The 18800-nt window shown below is 45.5% G+C and overlaps 1 protein-coding gene across 3 annotated transcripts in view; it reads right to left on the reverse strand.

The window, feature by feature from the left end:
- Positions 1-9877: 9877 nt before the first annotated feature.
- Positions 9878-18800, reverse strand: part of LOC146203879 (erlin-1-like) — a 46340-nt gene continuing 37417 nt past the window's right edge. The window contains exons 12-15 of one of the 3 annotated variants that reach the window (XM_084588952.1): positions 13007-13186; positions 12906-12936; positions 11285-11330; positions 9878-10049 (exon numbers count right to left, since the gene is read on the reverse strand). In XM_084588952.1, the coding sequence (XP_084445078.1) occupies positions 11323-11330; positions 12906-12936; positions 13007-13186 (219 nt within the window). In that variant the 3' untranslated portion in view covers positions 9878-10049; positions 11285-11322. Of the gene's footprint in view, positions 10050-11278; positions 11331-12905; positions 12956-13006; positions 13187-18800 lie in introns of those variants that run through there. The other 2 variants (XM_084588951.1, XM_084588953.1) reach the window with 2 other exon arrangements.

Genomic DNA, 18800 nt, shown 5'->3' on the forward strand with positions numbered 1-18800 from the left:
ATAATTGTTAACAAGGTTGATATTACGCGTGGAATACTCCCAAGAGAATTCAATTATTTTCCCTTTGAGAGCTCTTGTCGTGGTTCGCTTACTTCGCAAAGAGCGAAGCCGCAAAAACACATGAGATTTCGTTACTTCAAGTGTGAGCTTTCTGGTGCTCTAAGTAGGTAAAATTTTTGAACCTCCACATTTTAGATGAAGGTTACAAAATCTGAAGTGCGTCCAAAAGGATCGTACACCTGAGCCAAATTTTTGGGTAAATTGCGACTATAGCTTGGAGCCTATTGCGCAGTTTTTGTTCGTGGCGAAAAACCGTGCCGGCCTCACAACCTCTCTTTCGCTGAAGGATTATGTAGCGGAAGCGAATTAGGCGTACACTATAGCCTCTGCGTCCTCTATTTTCCATCGTTCTTTCTTTTTCAAAGCTTTTTTTTATTTTTTATTTTTTTCATTTTATATGTGCACCAAAACAGGACTAGAGCGATCTTCTAGGGTCAATGACTTACATATTACCGGTTGCTTGAGCACGCAGAATAAAAACTACATAGAATGAAAACATTTTCTGGAACAATTAAGTCATTGTCAAGCTATAATGCATTGAGATTAAATGTCTTAAGTATAGCGCGCATCTCTGGGTACTTAAAGCTACCCGTTACAACGATGTTCCAACTTATGGAACAAAAATAAATGGTTTGTTCTTATATAGCTGACTTAAATTTCGACGCTTATATCTACGCGTTCGATTGCAGCCTTTTTGGTTAATCCCCAGGCCTGCATTTGGTTCTTAGACTTGTTTCCCTTTTTTTTTTATTGCCTGTCATATTTCTCAATTTTTCTTCGTCTTTAGCTGCCTGCTTTCTTCTCCGTCGTGCGCTTGCCGTGCCGCACGAGAATTCCAAACCTTTGTTCACATTCGCGGTCGCTCTTTTCACGGCGCTGAGTGCCTCCTTTCTCCCTCCCTTGTAGGTGACACGTTTCTTTTCTTTTTTTTTTTCTGTGCATCCTTTACTTCCCACTTCTTCCACCTTTCCTTACCCTCTGTGTTTAGTTATTTAGTAGCCGTTTACCTGGTGTAGTGTCGTTCGTTCGTAGTGTAGTCTCTATCTCTATGCGGGGTAGTCAATATTTAATTCATTCGAACTGAATGCCAACTTTTCTTGTGGCTTCAGGTGACTTACTGTAGTCGGCATAGTCTGCGCGTGAAATAACGGAATATACCATTTTTGACTGTTTTGATAATGGGGTTACTGTGGCCAGCTTTAGTCAGCGCTCGAACGCACATGTTGCATGTTTGACTTCTTCATACATCCTGTCTCCGCACTGCCCTCTTTTGAAAGCGAGCGCATTTCTGGACGTCAATTAGGTGCTTCAGGAATGTTAAAGCAAGCTGTACGGCGAGTGAAGCGTGGTGTGCGAGTGTGAATTTGTACGCCCTCTCCAAGCTGTTTTCTTCAGAGCCCAGCTCCTGTCATGTTGTTTCCGCGAGGTGTTGCCGACGGCCAAAAGGGAAAATAAATTAGGTGATTGCTAACAGTACTGAGCCCCATTAACCGGCATATTTATAAAATCTTGTCGCGAACAGCTCGAGACGACGCACAAGCAAACAAGAACGTACAATGCGCGCGCTATCCACCCTGCTGCACAGCGCGCATACGCGGGCGCCCGGACGGCTGACACACCAGTTGCTAGTGGCGCCCTCTGCGCTGCGGCGCCTCCGTCATCGCAAAAGCGGCCCCCCGCTCCCATGCATTTCGCGGCGCGGTCGACACACTGCCCAATCTTCTAGAGCACTATAACCAAGGCTCATTCGCTCTGTAGCGCTTCAGGTCGATCCGGACGCCCAGCTCCGATCGACCAGTGGAAATCGCCATAAATCTCTCTGATGGCGGCCGCCGGCGCGCACACTCGCCCCTTGGCAAGTTGCTCACAGCGTTCCTCGGGTCGCTGAGTACGGTGCGACACTCGGCCTCCGAGATCGCCAGAGCGATGGCAACCTCCTCGGCGTCTGTGGCGTCCGTGCACCGCACGCTCGCTGCCGTTGTCTTGATGCCGGTAGCCGCCGCAACGGCTGCTGCCACCCGCTGCGTCCACGAACCGGGCGTGCGGGTACAGGGCGTGTTGCTCGACGAGGACTTTGGCCCGTGCCTGCCGCCGTTCTAGGTTGTACTCGGGATGCATGTTTTTTGGGATGGGGTCCACGTGGATGAGGGCCCACGCCTCATCGCTGATATCGCACGATTGCCGACTGGGAGCTCGGGGATTGTAACCCAGGGACTTCAGTATACTGCGGCCTGTTTTGGTGTTAGAGAGGCGCTCCATTTGCGCAGTGAGCTGCACCTCAAGTCTGCCCGATATACACGTAACAACAGAAGAGTAGGAATCGGCCCCAGACGAACAGATTCTGAAAGTATTTTTGATATTTTGGAAGTGGTTAGAAATAGACTGCATAAAGAAGTTGGTTGCCCCGTTCACGCAGAAGGCCGATCTGAAGAAGTAATAAGGTTTTATTTAGTCACCAGACTGCACTTTCTATGCGAAAGGGGTTAATTCAAAAAAGGCAGAAAAACGAGAACGGACGAAACACCTCAAACTTAGCCGTTGCTAACGCTGCTGTGAAGTGCTGGAGCAAGTGAAGGAAATAAGCGGCAAAATGCGTGAACATAAATGTATGCCGCGGTGACAAATATGTTCATATGTTTCATAAAACAGTGTCCTTATGTCTCTCCAAATAAGTATGCAGTAGCTGGTAATGCTGTTTGAAAACCTTGTGGTGCGCCTCCTGTTCTGTGAAAAACGGGAAATGTAAATAATGCATCTTTCCTTTTAATTTGTCAGAATTACATGCATTCATTCTACCTGTCATCTCCATGCCCCTATTGTTTTTGTGCTGCCGCTTGGGTGCTTTGAATAAACAGTTGTTGCGACCGACACTCCTTCATTCCTCGTTTGTCCCTGGCATGAATCCCATGCTATTACTATTGACGTTAAGCCTTAATGGAAAGAGCTGTATAACCCCCGGATATGCAGTGCACTGTAATTTATTTCCAGGGAAACAATGCAAGCACGAGTGACATACGTGAACGTCCCAATGAGCCAAGTGCATTGATTAATGTTGTTTGAACATGTGCACAGCGCTGATGTAAAGGTCAATTCAAGGTCCGCCTAGCCATTTCGGCAAAGCCCACGCAAATGTGGTAATATTTCAATTTGCCGGCGCGGCTACTGCGACGCCGGCCGAGCGCGGCACTGGCTTTTACCCGCGGAGCGCGCGCGCTTCAAGGCACCTACCGTGGAGGCGCGCGCAGCGCCACCGCGCGCTGCCACTCCCCGTCGACACCAACGGGGACACCTCGAGTGGCGCCTGCCTGTGAGCACACTACCCAATATTCTAGTTCACTCCCCTTCATGGATCACTGCCTTGTCGTGGCGGAGGGGCTTGCGAAACTCGATGAAGTCGTGAGCTCTGCTGTGTAGGGCCACCCAAGATAGACAGGTCACGGCAGAGAGTTCTGACAAAATGTGATTCACTGGAGAAGGTAATGGCAACCCACTCCAGTATTTCCTGCCAAGAAAACCCTATGGCCAGTCACAATACCATTAAAGATATGGCGCCGGAAGATGAGCCCCCCAGGTTGGAAGGCGTCCCACATGTTACTGGGGATGAACAAAGGGCGATTCCTAGTAGCTCCAGGACGAATGAAGCGGCTGGGCTAAAGCCAAAAGGACGCTCAGTTGTAGATGTGTCGGGAAGCGACCGGAAAGTCCAATGTTGCAAGGAGATATATCACATAGCAACATGGAGATCTATGACGCAAGGTAAACTGGATGTCGTCAAGCGAGAAATGGACAGATTGAACATTGATATCTTGGGTATCAGCGAGCTCAAGTGGACCGGAATGGGAGAATTTAACTCCGACGACCATTATGTCTTTTATTGTGGGCATGAATCAAAGAGAAGGAATAGGGTCGCTCTCATAGTAAACAGAAGAATGGGCAAAGCAGTGCTAGGGTACAACCCCAAAAACGACCGAATGATTTCACTTCGGATCCAAGGTCACCCTTTCAACATAACAGTTATCCAAGTCTATGCACTGACCACTACTGCTGAAGAAGGTGACGTTGAGAGATTTTATGCGGACCTACAATGCCTTTTAGACCGCACCCCATCATCAGATGTCGTTTTTCTCATAGGAGACTGGAATGCTAAGGTCGGGAGTGAAGAAATATCCGGAATTATAGGCAAGTTCGGTCTTGGCGTGCCAAATGAAGCTGGGCAGAGGCTAGTAGAGTTTTGTCAAGAAAACCTGACCATGGCGAATAATCATTTTCAACAGCACAAGAGGCGCCTGTACACATGGACTTCACCGGACTGTCTGTACAGGAATCAGATTGATTATATTCTTTGCCAACATAGATGGAGAAGCGCTATACAAGCAGTAAAAACAAGGCCTGGGGCCGATTGTGGCACCGATCATCAGCTTCTTGTTGCCAAAATTAAGCTTCGATTGAGGAAAACGCAGAAAACTAGAAGGCCTTTCAGGTATGATCTGGATCAAATTCCATTAGAATATGCTGTGGAAGTGAGGAATCGATTTCAAGAATTAGATCTAGAAGACAGAGCCTGAAGAGATGTGGACTGATGTTCGTGATACAATACAAGAAGTTGCTACTAAGTTAGTTCCAAAGCAAAAGAAATGCAAGAAAGCAAACTGGTTATCTGAAGAGGCTTTGCAAATAGCTGAGGAAAGGAGGATGGCAAAAGTTATGGGGGAAAGAGAAAGATACAAGGTTCTCAATGCGGATTTTCAGAAAATAGCAAGGAGAGATAAGAATGCCTTCCTGAACATACAGTGCCAAGCAGTTGAGGACAACAGCCAATTAAGGAACACAAGAGCACTGTATAAGACAATCAAAGATATCAAAGGAAGCTTCTGTGCTAAGCTGGGCGTGATAAAGGACAAACGAGGCAAGGACCTCACTGAAGCCTCAGAGATAAAGAAGAGGTGGCAGGTATACACAGAAGAACTGTACAAGAAGGACCCGAATGTGCAAACCCAACATAAGACGGTTGTGATTACTGATCTTGAGCCGGGCATCCTGAAGAGTGAAGTTGAATGGGCCTTAGCCAGCCTTGCTAAGAACAAAGCTAGCGGAATTGATGGCATTCCTCCAGCTGAGTTGCTTCAAAACCTCAACCATGACGCTGTTAACATTCTGCATACATTATGTCAGAAGATTTGGACAACCCTGCAGTGGCCACAGGATTGGAGGAGGTCAGTTTACATCCCCATTCCAAAGAAAGGCAGTGCCAAAGATTGTTCCAACTACCGCACGATCACTCTTATTTCTCATGCTAGCAAGGTGATGTTGAAAATCCTCCAAGGAAGGCTGCAGCAGTATGTGGATCGGGAGCTTCCGGACGTGCAAGCTGGGTTTCGCAAGGGCAGAGGAACTAGAGACCAAATTGCCAACCTTCGCTGGATCATGGAAAAAGCAAGAGTTCCAGAAACCCATCTACTTCTGCTTTATTGATTATGCGAAAGCGTTTGACTGCATAGATCACAGCAGATTGTGGCAAGCTCTCCAAGAGATGGGAGTTCCAATTCACCTCATGTCTCCTCAGGAACCTGTATGAAGGACGAAGCCACAGTCAGAACTGGGCATGGTCTTACTGATTGGTTTCCGATTGAGAAAGGAGTGAGGCAAGGCTGCACTGTCGCCCTGCCTATTTAACCTATATGCAGAGTGCATCATGAGGAAGGCCGGTCTGGACGAGTCTTTAGCTAGAGTGAAGATTGCTGGGAGATGTATCAACAACCTTAGATATGCGGATGATACCACTTCAATGGCAGAAAGTGAAGTGGAACTCAGACTTCTGATGCGCGTACAAGAAGAGAGTTAGAAGTTTGGGCTTAAACTGAACATTAAAAAGACAAAGATCATGGCGTCTTGCCATATCAAGTCCTGGAGCATCAAGGGACAAGAAGTGGAAGCTGTGACAGATTTTCTCTCCTTGGGCTCCAAGATTACCCCGGAAGGAGACTGCAGCCATGAAATTAGGAGACGCATGCTTCTGGGAAAGAGAGCCATGGCTAGCCTTGACCGCCTAGTAAAGAGCAGAGACATTAGTCTGCCAACCAAGATCCGCATAACTCGTGCTATGGTCTTTCTAGCTGTGATGTATGGATGCGGGAGTTGGACTGTGAAGAAGGCCGACCGCCGAAGAATTGAGGCGTTTGAATTGTGGTGCTGGCAAAGACTCTTGAGAGTTCCTTGGACTGCCAGAAGATCAAATCAGTCGATATTGTCGACCATAAACCCTGACTGCTCATTGGAGGGTCAAATTCTAAAGTTAAAGCTCAGCTACTTTGGTCATCTGATGAGAAGAGAGGAGTCGCTGGAGAAAGATTTGATGTTGGGAAAGGTTGAGGTTCGCCAGAGAAGCGGTGGGCAGCGAACGCGATGGTTAGATGGCATCCTCGAGGCACTGCAGATGAAGTTATGTGATGTTAGGAAGATAGTGAGAGACCGGAAAGCGTGGCGTGACATGGTCCATAGGGTCACGAAGAGTCGGACACGACTGAACGACTGAACTGAACTTTGTGGTACAGAACACTTGCAGAGCGCCATTTTAAACGGAAGCGCGTCCACTGACATCATGCACGGGTGACGCGAGTGTGACGCATTTCCGTGCGTGGCAGCAGGTATAGTGCCTAGAATATATTGGCTAGTGTGCCGACCGAGGCCTCCCGGGTGGCACCATGAGCGATGAATGCCGGCGGCCGCCGCCAGCAGCGCTGCAAACTGGGTGGGTACCAGCCGCGCTGTCAGCTGCCTACCGCGCTCTCACATCTGCGGCAAGAGGGCTGCTTGCACTGCATTTCAGCTTTCATTAAGTCGCAACAGACCTCAGCTATAACTGAAGCCGCTGACTACAAGTTTCAGGGTGTGTGTTTTGTCTTGGACTGGAAGTGGCGCACGTATTTAACACTTCTTGCTTGCGAAGGCTTCTGCGAAGTTTGAGCGTCTTAGTCCCGGACATCCCGTGCTCACAAAGGGAAACCTAGAATTTCTATTCTAACAACAATTAAAGCATAGGCATTTATTGATATAAAATATATTTGTAATCTCTGGAACAAAGTGAAATGCTTCATTTTTATTGACATATGGTTCTTTCTGCGCACTGTACACCTGCTGACAAGTAAACACGTACGCGCAGTTTTATTTATATATCGTATATGCGAACAACACAGGAAACAAAGTCACGCAACACTCCTCTTATGTATATGTAATAACAAACACAGGCACATGTGGCAGAATTGCATGAACAGCAGAGCACAAACGAGGAACCTTTACTTGCAGCGGCTAAGGTACATCGCGGCCTGTGATTGCACACAAGGTTTTGCCGAAGTCACCATCTTTTGAATGAAGAAGCTGACGAAGTTTTTGTTTTTTTTTCTCAGACACACAATATGCATGAGACGCGGCCGGTTCATCGCGAGGAAGCTCGTTGGTAATGCCGCGCTTACGGTGAAACATGCGCCTAATATATAACTGCATCCATATGACATGTGTAGTGCAAAAGGACAATCGAGGGACACAGAAAATGTACACAACACAGGTGCTGTCTGTAGCACCTGACTGTGTACAATCTTTGTGCTACACACTGTCATGGAGCACCGTTACCGACTCGCCCAAGTTTCCATCCTTGTGAATATAACTGCATGCTCTAAAAATGTTTTTCGCCAACAAAAGCAGTTGCCGTTTACCTTCAGTCATTTCTATTGATGCTTTATTCCCATTGTACAGAATGCGTACTTACGTAGCATCAGATAGCGCAGTAATATGTACGCTCCTTGTTCTAGCGGAAGCCCCGTTTGCCAAAAAAGCAAGTCTTCTCTGTGCACCACCGCTTTCTCTTTGGCATTTTTCTCTGCAGTTTTGTGAGAGGCACTGGGGAAACAACAATCGGGAACCGCGCTTCACCACTGGCGACACAGTAAAAAAAGAAGGGATACAGGCGAGCACAGAACGCGCGCACAAAACGCGAAAAAAAAAAAAAACGATGCAATCGTCACCGAGCAGGTAGAAATGTGGAACAACTCGCATGAGCAAACACCTACACCGTAAATAAACTGCTGCACCTTCGTGAAAGCAAAAGACGCGCAGAAGCAGGTTTAACACGCATGCACACCACCAACAGATTGCCGTATTCTGAAGCGAGAAAACTGCGTCGTCTGCTCAGGTGGTACCCTCCTGACGAGCAGCGCCCTCTGCCGCTAACGATTGGCTTTCATCGCAAACAGCGCCATCCTCGCCCATAGGGAAGCGCGGGCGCTCGTCACACTAGCCAGTATATTCTAGGCACTGTACAGCAGGTGAAACGTGTGGGGTCGGCAGCTGCCACGGGCGTGACTCCAGCCTCGGCCATAAATATTTTTAATTTTCAATCACTGTATAACATAGGGGTCTCAAACTCATAACATAGGGGTCTCAAATGCAGTTTTCATACTGGCCCAGAGCTCGGAGTGTTACTTGTCATAAAGATAGCATAAAACCACCCACATAATATACGACTGTAAATGGAGGAGAAAATTTGCTCAACTGGCAATTTTCGCACCAGCACAGTCATTTCGTCATGCATAAAAAAAGCTCTGGTAGTGTTCCCCAAGGGTATTTGTGAGTCTGTCATAACATCTGCTGACATTCTGCTTTAGTGCCACATCTCCAATGGATGATGGAAAAGCATCTTCAAAGGCTAAAAAGTTGTTTGTTTCATGCCTCCTTTAGTCACTAGAAAAAAAAAGTAGGGTGACGTCGCCTCAAACACTATAAAGATATTGTTACGTGGCGGCAAGCGATGACAAAAGGAGAACAGAGGACAGAGAGAAGATGCTCGATGATCGTGAGATGACGTTTAATGAATGGTTGTCGGGCCTAGGGCGGGCGCTCCTGCCCACGCCACTGCCCTCTTCTTCCTCCTTCGTCCGTAACAATATTTTCAGTTGTTTCAGACCTTTAAATAGCTAAACATCAGATTTTTTAGGCTCTACTAAACATTTGCAATAGCAGATTTTTTGCCATAACAATCATTCTTTTCTTTTTATTGTAACCAACAAAAATTTACTTGTAAATTGTTTCGCTCCCCGAAAGCATACATTTAGTAACATTGTATACATAACTAAAAATACAAATTCTTGTTCTAAGTCTGTAAAGCTTTCCATATGCACAACTCAAGATTCAAGAATTGGCACAAATACAGGTATACTGCTATTGCAGCATGGCACGAAAAATGGCATCTTTTTATCCTTTAGTTCCCATGCCCAAGACACGTTGCACATACATAAAGACAATGTAGGTCCAAGAGAGCATTTTGGCGGGCTAGTTGGTGCACGAAGGAGGAGGATAAAAAAGGGCGTGAAAACAAGGACGTGACAACACAACATGCGTTGTCCCGTCCTTGTTTTCATGCTATTTTTTATCCACAATGTAGGTCCAGCTCGGCACCACCATAAAATCACCAAATCTCACTCTCCATTTTTCTGCCATTTTCTATTCCCCTCCCGAAGTGTGTAGTAGTGGGTGTGAGACATGTTCCTCCGACTGATCTTTCCACACTTCCCAATACTTATAACTTTCGTTTCCTCATTCTAGTGAAATGCAAATTGTCAGCACATGCAGGAGTGATATCTCGTGCATAGTTTTAGCATTCTGAAATAGCTTTTTGAGCAATGCCCTCATTCATCTCTGCAAGGATAAAACACCCACTCAATGGTTCAACTAACACCTGTGAAGCTGCATACCTCAAGTAACCAAATGAATGGTGACAGCAGGCAGGAGTAAACTGTGAAAGCACCGATCCCGCCACTTACCAGACTGCAAATATAGTAATGGTTTATTAACATGATAGAAACAATGTGAACACACAGATGTCAGCAAGAGCACACCAGTGCCGTCTTTATGGTCCTTTCTTGAGCGCTGGCAAGCAGAAACCAATGGCAATTAGTAACCAGACCGGTCTTGGTCGTGGAACTTTGCACCAGTATTGCCTGTAAAGAGCCGCAGTATGCCCCATGTTTTTACCAGAAAACTACATAGCTGGTCAGCCTAGCCTGCAACCACATGCTGCATTCTTTTCACGGCCATAGTTTCTTTTACCTCGAAAGCTAGTACACCAAATTCATTTTAAAGGGATACTGAACAAAAAATTCGCCGCCGAGATTTCTAGTGCAGATGGTAGCTTTCGCATTGCCAGCGACCAAAACAATACACTTTATGAACAGAAATGAGTGGAAATTAAGTATTTTAATGAATATTTCTAAATCGCCGCACCTAGCGGCCTTCTGTGAAAGCTCCGACAAAACCGGATATCATGTCATTTCTACTTGCCTCCCAAATGCCTACCTAGCCACTCCCATCGCGAGCGACCGCACCCGCTCATTTTTCCCTCCCTCCGTGGCACTCACAAAGCAGGCGGACGGACGTGTTTTTTTTTTTTTTTTGATAAAAGTGCAACGCGCCCTAAAACTGCTGCTCATGTTCCTAGGAGACAGCGGACTTAGCGCGCAGATTTAAAAAACGCTGCACACAACTCATCCTTTCCTCCCATTGTGCAAACAATTGCCCGCAATACGCGCCCCCTGTATGCGTCCCCCTCGACCTCCCTCATCTGCAGCATTCCACACTCCGCAGCATTGTGCACGGCGCGACGTGGGTGAACCGACATTATGTGTAGCCGGTCAACCATATTCACGTGCGGGGGCAGCCATGACGTTGCTGAGGGTAAACGTGACGTCACATTCGCTGACTCACAGTCAGGAGCGCGCTGCCTCTGACCCGGCAGCCGATCAAAAAGTCAAAATTAAAGCTATCCGCTCAAAACTAACTCGAATTATGTGTCTGTACTAGAGCAATAGTGTCTTAAGAATGCAATTAAGGTGCTTTCTCAATATTCTTGGATATTTGTTCAGTATACCTTAAATGTGTTCAACTACTTGAAGTGGTTTTTTTTTTTTCTGTCCTAAAGAAAAAAAGCCCGCTTGAGTAATAAAAATAGAAAAGCCAGCCATATTTTTCCTGATATATATATAATGATTAATATTTGTGCAAATATAAGACATTACACTATGTGAAAAAATAATGAGGTTGATCGTTATCAATTACAAACTGCTCCAAAAAAAAAAAAAAAAAAACTGCAATGCACTACTCAATTGCCCATGGATAGTCTCGGCATTCAATACACATATAATTGCAGCACTTAAGTACAAAAATATTTCTATATTACCTTGGTCAGTGACTAGCCTCTTCGTGGTCTTGCTATGTTCAGACATCTGCACACAAAATGAAAGGAGAAAAACCATTAGTTTAACTACCTCAAGTTCCTCAGAAAAAACAGCCAGTCAATAGCTTTCTGTGCAGACAATATTAAAAAAATCATTTAATTCAGGCCTTAATTATGCACACATCAATGTGATAAAGAAAATAACCCTTTTAAACAAAGCAAAAATATCGAAGTTCAGCCACTGACAACTGTCATGTAAGCACAATATGATCCGTAAATTTATGACAATAAGAAGCAGATTTCATGCTGAAAAAGAATTATGAACATGACATGGGTTTCCAGAAACAAAACCAAAAAAACCAAAAACAATATGCTCAGCAGAAAGTATGCTACATTTCAATTCACTGTGCAAAGAAACAGTGATGACGTGAATGATGTCACCTAGCATGAAAACAAAATCATATTTAGAAGCACTTTTTCGAACATAATATGCATTATATGTTCAGCAAAATGTAATGCGGAAAACAGTCTGCAATACTATTAGAAAATGTGTAGAGTCAAACATGCATCAGATTTTTTTTTTTTAGGGTGTCAATGCACATTTTTTTTTTTTTTGGGGACATGAAATGACAGTAAACACATAAAAAGATAAGAGCAGAAGAGTGTGAGCTTATACACAGTGTACTGAAAGTGGCCAAGGTGGTACTAATCTTCAGCAAAATTTCTGAAGCAAATGCATGGCGTAAGAAACCACTGTAACTATCCCCTTAAGGATAAAACGATACATGCCCTTTGTGCACTAAGCAGGCACATTTAGGAAATGTAGTCTTGCCTTCATCGCCACATAAGTAGCACACACTTAGCATGGGGGTCGGTAATCTTTAACGCTTACACCATTGCATCCTCCCTGCGGCCAGGGAGGATGCTCCTGCTGACGCAGCAATGACATAATACACAATATTGAAGAAACAATTGTAGATACTTTGAGTGGCTGAAATAGCAACTGGAAATGATGGATCACTTGATGAAATGCCTAGGACAACCTAATAAAACCTCTTTGTTCTCCACATGCAGGGCAGATAAATGTGCAAGACAAATGTCTGTACCTTCACAAATGAGTTTGTTGCCTACAGAAATCCCCTTGTTGCAGCATAACGGTGAACATTAATCAACAACTCTATATGAACACTGAATATTTTTTACTTAATTGCAATTCAGCAAAATGAAACACTGACTGCATAACATACACAATGGCAGCATTTCATTAGGCACACCATATGGGACATATAAAAGCTTATGGGGGCTTATGTTTCAAAGTTTCTAAGGACACCATTATCACATGGTACATGGGTGCCTTGCATTTCACCCTCATCAAAATGCAACTGCCGAGGCCGGGATCAAACCCAGGTCTCCCAGTGCAGTAGTCGAGTTCGCTAACCACTAAGCCATCACAACGAGGTTATATGATAACAGCAAGCTAATGTACATACTACAGGCACAATGCAAGCAGCACGTTATTTTAGCAACAGCATACTACAAATTCTTACCTCCAAGTAAACGCAAATGCCCCACTCAAGTGAGCAAAACCATTAATGCATAAATAAAGAAGGCAAAAATATGTCACCTGACGATTTTGGATGGTGCGCACTGTTACTCTGAAAAAAAAAAAGGAAGCTAAAACCCACATGACATAAAAGGAATATATCACCACTGCAACTGGCTCACCTTTGATTCTTTTCCTGAAAATGACGATGTGATGGTATCCAGGTTGGCTGCATCAGACTGGGACTGCTCTGAACAATGATTGATGAACATGCTTGGAATGTCCTTGCCAAAGTAGACTTTGTTGTTAGTAGCAATGGCTTCGTAACGTTTGAGTTCCAGAAATTCTGGTGTCAAGAGCAGCTGAAGAAAGAGAAACGAACAGGAACAAGATGAAATGCTTAGATGCTCTAGGAGCAATAACTGCTCCAGAGGAACATTAGGTGAACAAAATTATAACTGAAGCCCCTTATGGATGTGCCTAACAATTAAGATGGCACATAAAAGTAATTCCTCTAATTTTGGCATTATTTCCTCAGCGAGGAAAAGCTGTCCCCTTCAACTTTTTCTTCATTTTACTCCACATAAATATGCAAATAAACAAATAAAATGAAATGAAACCAAAACAGACACAAACAGCTCAACAGCCCTTTTTCAACGCAGTTCTCGTTCAGTGGCAATGCGTTTTTGCCAATGATGAATGCCCGTTGCATTCCAGCAAACATACGCACTATGGAAGTGAATCGTAAGTTGTGGGGCATAATGTCCCATGGCAGCATATGGACTAAGGAGGGACGCCACGATGCAGGACACTGGGTTAAAACATAGCACAGCACAAGGCTGTATACACCAAAGCCACTCGAAAGGAACTGAAGTCACACTCGACCAAATCTAAAACATATATATGGGTGTGGTAGGCCAGTCTAGTCAAGACTGGAAACTGCTGCATGGCCTTTAAACTAACAGCCAGTTACAGCTTAAAACAGACTGCCTCCCTTGACATCTCGCCATTTTTGGGCCTTCTCGCTGCTGCTGCTCGGACACAATATCACGTCTTTGGAGTGGCTACATAATCCGGATTAGAGGAATGTAGGATAACACTTAAAATCACTTTTGTTAACTTGAACTGCTTCTTGCATCAAAACAAAAGGTTAACAAATTCATGAGGTCCATTAGCAAAAAAATCGTTTGCCTGTAAGAAGCAAACATATTTTCCTCATAAGTAAATCAAATTAACCACATTTCAAGCAAATGAAACACCTTTTTCACTTGTATACAGTAGTTAAGAAGAAATGTAATAAAACAAGAAATATTTGCAGAATACATTTTCACGCTTTCATTGTCAGAATGTGCACTGCACAATCCTGTTCTGAATACAATTGTGTAGGCATCTGAATGCAGTTCTCCTTTGTAAAGCATGTTCAGTGCTGTCTCAACATCCATACCAAGGCACCTCTGCGGAGAGCACGTGAAAAGTATAGTTTTTACTGCTACTATTTTGGCAGAACAGGCAGCCTGAATGCACTGCGAAAGGAATATACATGCTGTAACTGAAATGCCAGGTGTAAGTGCATGGACATGGCTTGATATTAAGGAAGAGGAAAAAGCAAGTGGGGTGGAAGTTCTCTAGACTTGGCAGAAATTGCCAGGAAGAGGAGCTCAAAAAAGACACACAGGCAAGTGAGACAACTTTGTTTTGTACAGGGTTGTCCACTCTTAGCTTAAACATGGTCTCTGTTTTCAATGCGGCGCCTGATGCAACCGCATACTAAAGCAAAGTGAGGCAAGCACAGACGGACTTGAAGGCTGTGTGTCACGTGGCCTGCCACTTATCTTCATTGCGCCGTCACGTCGAAACCCAATGGCGCCTTGAAAACAGTGACCGTATTCAAGCTAAGAGTAGACAGCCCTGTAGCTTCCTTTGCTATATCAAGGTGTCCACCATAAACAACATTACGGAACAGTTTTCAAAAGGCGTGAGTCATGGGACAGGCGTCTTGTTCCTCTCGCACTGTGCATCCCTTATGTTCCACCAACCAGCCTAAATCGTCCCTCACACGTTTCCCTTCACTCAGAACCTGGACTATGTATCCCCCCCCCCCCCCCCCCCCCCCAAGACATGGGATTTAAAGGGACGATGACAGGGTTGGTCGATGTACTGCCGTTTCTTACTCCTGTGAATAATATACAGGTCTGTGATTCTACACGCAGTTTTAGTGCCTAGCAAGCAGCGCATATTACAAAAAAACGCGATAGAAATCGGAATCGAGAAGCTCCTCCCACCGAGAGTGACTACCATTTTGAGATGCTTGTGTGACATCACAGAGGATACGCGGCGGAGCGTCATCTGCAATGAAGGCTGCAATATCAAAGGACACATATATATATATATTTTTTTTGACAATTAAAACAGTGGTCGTCCCTTATGCAGAAGTGTTTGATGAAGATGTTACCGCACGAAAGCGATATAGAGCAAGGCATAATTTTAAATTTTTTTTTTTCAGCATAAAGCATGGTCACAATCAATGGGCTGCATGGTTAGGTTCCTTAGCTACATACAGACGCATTGATCTCTCACATTACACCGGCAACGACGCCAGCACGATCAATGGTTCCCAATAACCGTAGTGCGGGGTTTTCGATCCTGCGACGCCAACGAAACTGATCAGCCGATAGCCGCCCGATATGTTTTAAGATGAAAGCCTTTAATGGCTCATACTGTCGTCAACAAAAGCTGTCCGCGCGAGCGGCGCACCTGATTGGACAATAGAGAAGCGATGGCACCAACCGCCAAATTTGAAGCGACCAACCAGAAGTCTCATCTTGTCCAGCATTCCTGCCATCTGCAATCCCATACTCGAACGTGCGCCAAGGAATACCACGCAACAGGAGCGATAGTGTACCGTCCAAACGCACACTTCTCGGAGAAAGTGTGACAGATACTGCACCTTTCCTTTCCTGTAAACCAATTATAATTATATGTAGCACTGCAATGAATGCTGATAAAAGGCAAACAATGAGAGGTAAATGACAGGAGAGGAAGGGTAGGCTTTCGTTATTCTCTTCTTAAGAGACATCTAAGAGACCCTCTAATTTTTTGGTAGAATCGCGTTCGGAGGCCGAGTGAGAACTTGACACCCGATGAGTGAACGGCTTGAATGGCTGTGCTCGCCTGCAGCTTAACAGTACAGTCAAACCCGGATATATCGAACTCGAAGGAGATTGCGAAATAGTTCGATATACAGAAACCGGCTTGTGACGGCACTTACGATGCGAAAAAACGATACCGTATTTGTCGCATAATCAACCCACTCGCATAATGAACCCACCCTCCACTTTTGCTCCAGAGAATTTGAAAAAAAGCTCGCTCACATGCAAGCGACTGAGTGATCTCAGCGACGAGGGGCAGCGACAGAGCGAAAATTTTCAAACTTGTTGGAACTGCGTCCCTCTCGCCGCTCGAGCACCGCGGCAGCTCAAAACAAGGTTTCTGTGTCGCCGCGCCGCGGCAGCAGAAATCGCGAGCATTTTCGCTTGCATGTCGATGGCGCGTCAGTCCGTTTCGGTCGTCTCATCCACAGCTCATTGGCAGCGTGCCAAGATGCTGCGCGGAGATAACGTCAGGGCGCGCGTTTATCTTTTGATAGCTCCTGCGGTGGCGGGGAGCGAACTTGGCAGAGTGCCCGTGATGGCTTGATTGCACAAGCCTGGTTCGATTTATCACGCCGCGCTTGGGGCGGGCGCTATGATCGCAGCAGCTGACCACGTGCTTTTGCTGATTCATACATGCAAGGATAAACAATAAAAAAAAAAAAAAAACATCCCCGCAAAAAAAAACAAAACAAAACAAAGCTGCAGCTTCTAAACGTCCGCAGCCGCCATATCTTACGCTACGCCGCGTATACAGCACAACGATAAGAAAGGATGACTCTCGCAAAAAAAAAAAAAAAAAATAGCCACGTCAGCCGCCGCGCCGCCGCACGTAGAGGGTTCGCAACACACGCTGGAGAAAGCGTCCGATGTCTGTCTGAAAACAGGCAGCTGGCTTGGCGCATGCGTTGCGCGTGCTGAAGGAGAGAGATAGCTCGGTAAAAGAATGGGCACACCCACGCACATGGCTTGCAAACGTCATGTGCTGGGGCGCGGGAAACGACAACTGCAGATGCGCGCGCCTTTGGGAAATGGGCGCGGCGCGCTCAGACCAGCCATCGCCGAACTGTCCCCTCTCATTCCTTCCGCGCGTGGCTTGAAAACGTCACGCAGCAAACGGCCAAGGGTGATGCGATCGTCTTTGGGGAAGGCACACTTTCCAGTGCGTGGCGCGAAGTTCGATATATCGAACGACCGGTAAAATTGAGTTCGATATATGACGCAGCTTTCCTATACTTTTACATGGGATTTTCAAGGGGATATTTCACGAGTTCGATATAACCAAAATTCGATATATCCGGATTCGATATAACCGGGTTCGATTGTATTATTAAAAGGAAAACAAGCAGCTAAACAAGCGGCTACACTTTATACATTCCCCTTTCTCATCAGCAATGACCTTGGCCAGAGATGTTAGTCGGCGCCGAACTATCAGCCCGTTCTGCGACGAGTAGGCCTAGAGAGAGTGCACGGGGTTCGGGTGTAGAGTTTCGGCAATTACGGAGCGCGCATTCACAAGCTTTAGCGGTTGAATGTGGCATTCGAGTGTCGTTCTGGTAGTAGTGACTCCAAATCGACGACTGCTTACATCACAAAGCACGTGTGCATTGAGCGGGAAGCATCAATGTGACCCTGTCTGACGAGCGCAGCCGGCAGCTGTCGGCGCCGCTTGTGGGTAAACACACTGGGAGCACAGTCGTAATTGCGAATCTGCACATTCTTGCGGGAGTTTAGGGCTCATAAACTAAATACTAAATGGTGTATGTTTACTCTGTTTACGTTGAAGCACTCACGAGACGTCATTTGGCTCAGGAGTCTGTTGCAGTAGCGCACGCGGCTGCGGGGGAAGCGGGATGCTGAGACGGCGGCAGATGGGAGGCTTTTGTGCGGTGCGGGCAGTGAAGCGTATTCGAATCGCGATGAATTTTGTGATAATGGGACTGAAGTGGCAGTGGCGGCGCACGCTTTCGTGCACTGGCCGTGGCCAAACTGAACATAGTTTTGAAAAAGTTAAAAAAAAAAAGAAAAAGAATGCTTTATTACCAGCCAAGAATAATTGAGTTTGACTAACACGCGCATATCATAGCAAGTCAAGGGGTACCACCTCGTTCAAAAGTTTTGTCTGCTTCTCTATGTCACAAGGTATGCCCTCGCGTCAACATATGTTTGTTTGGAATTTCCTCTTAGTTTTGACTGAAAGAGCGATGGGCAATAGCTCAGAAATCAGCAACACAACGCTAACCTCTCCCTCCTTTTGCCGCGCACACGGCGGAAGGAAACGTTGGACATGCGCCTTTTTATATGAGGGAGCGTTTTGTTGCTAGACAAGCTAACCCTCATAATGTCAGAATAATGTCAGAATAATAGGCTTCTGATTGTATGCCTAAATAATATAGCATAAGGACATCGATTTTGGCCCCCTCGACAATCCCTAGACGAAGCCCAAAACAAGTCCGAGGATAACTAAGTTTGCATATCAGGTCAAGAATCACTAAGGTCGCGTGAAGGCTTGTCAAAGAAAAAAGAATAAGCAAATAAGATATTTTTGCTGAAGAAAAAAAAAAAAAAGCTTTCAGTGGCCATCGTCCCCGGCGTGTATGCAAGAGTGCAGCCAGCACCGCGAAATGCAGACGACATAGGGATGAGATCTTGTTGCAATATCAGCAGCTAATCGTTGCCAGACCAGAAAGCTGCTTTTGATATTAATAATAAAAATTCAATTTAAAACAATCTACTGAACTGAATAAGTTCAAATTTCGAGGGTTTATAATTAATTTAACGTGTGTGGAGTGAAACACAATAATCAGTTTATGCTCAAATATTAGCT

Source organism: Amblyomma maculatum, chromosome 1 (genome assembly GCF_055883805.1).
Source record: "Amblyomma maculatum isolate TAMU_Amacu chromosome 1, ASM5588380v1, whole genome shotgun sequence".
Classification (NCBI taxonomy): domain Eukaryota; kingdom Metazoa; phylum Arthropoda; class Arachnida; order Ixodida; family Ixodidae; genus Amblyomma; species Amblyomma maculatum.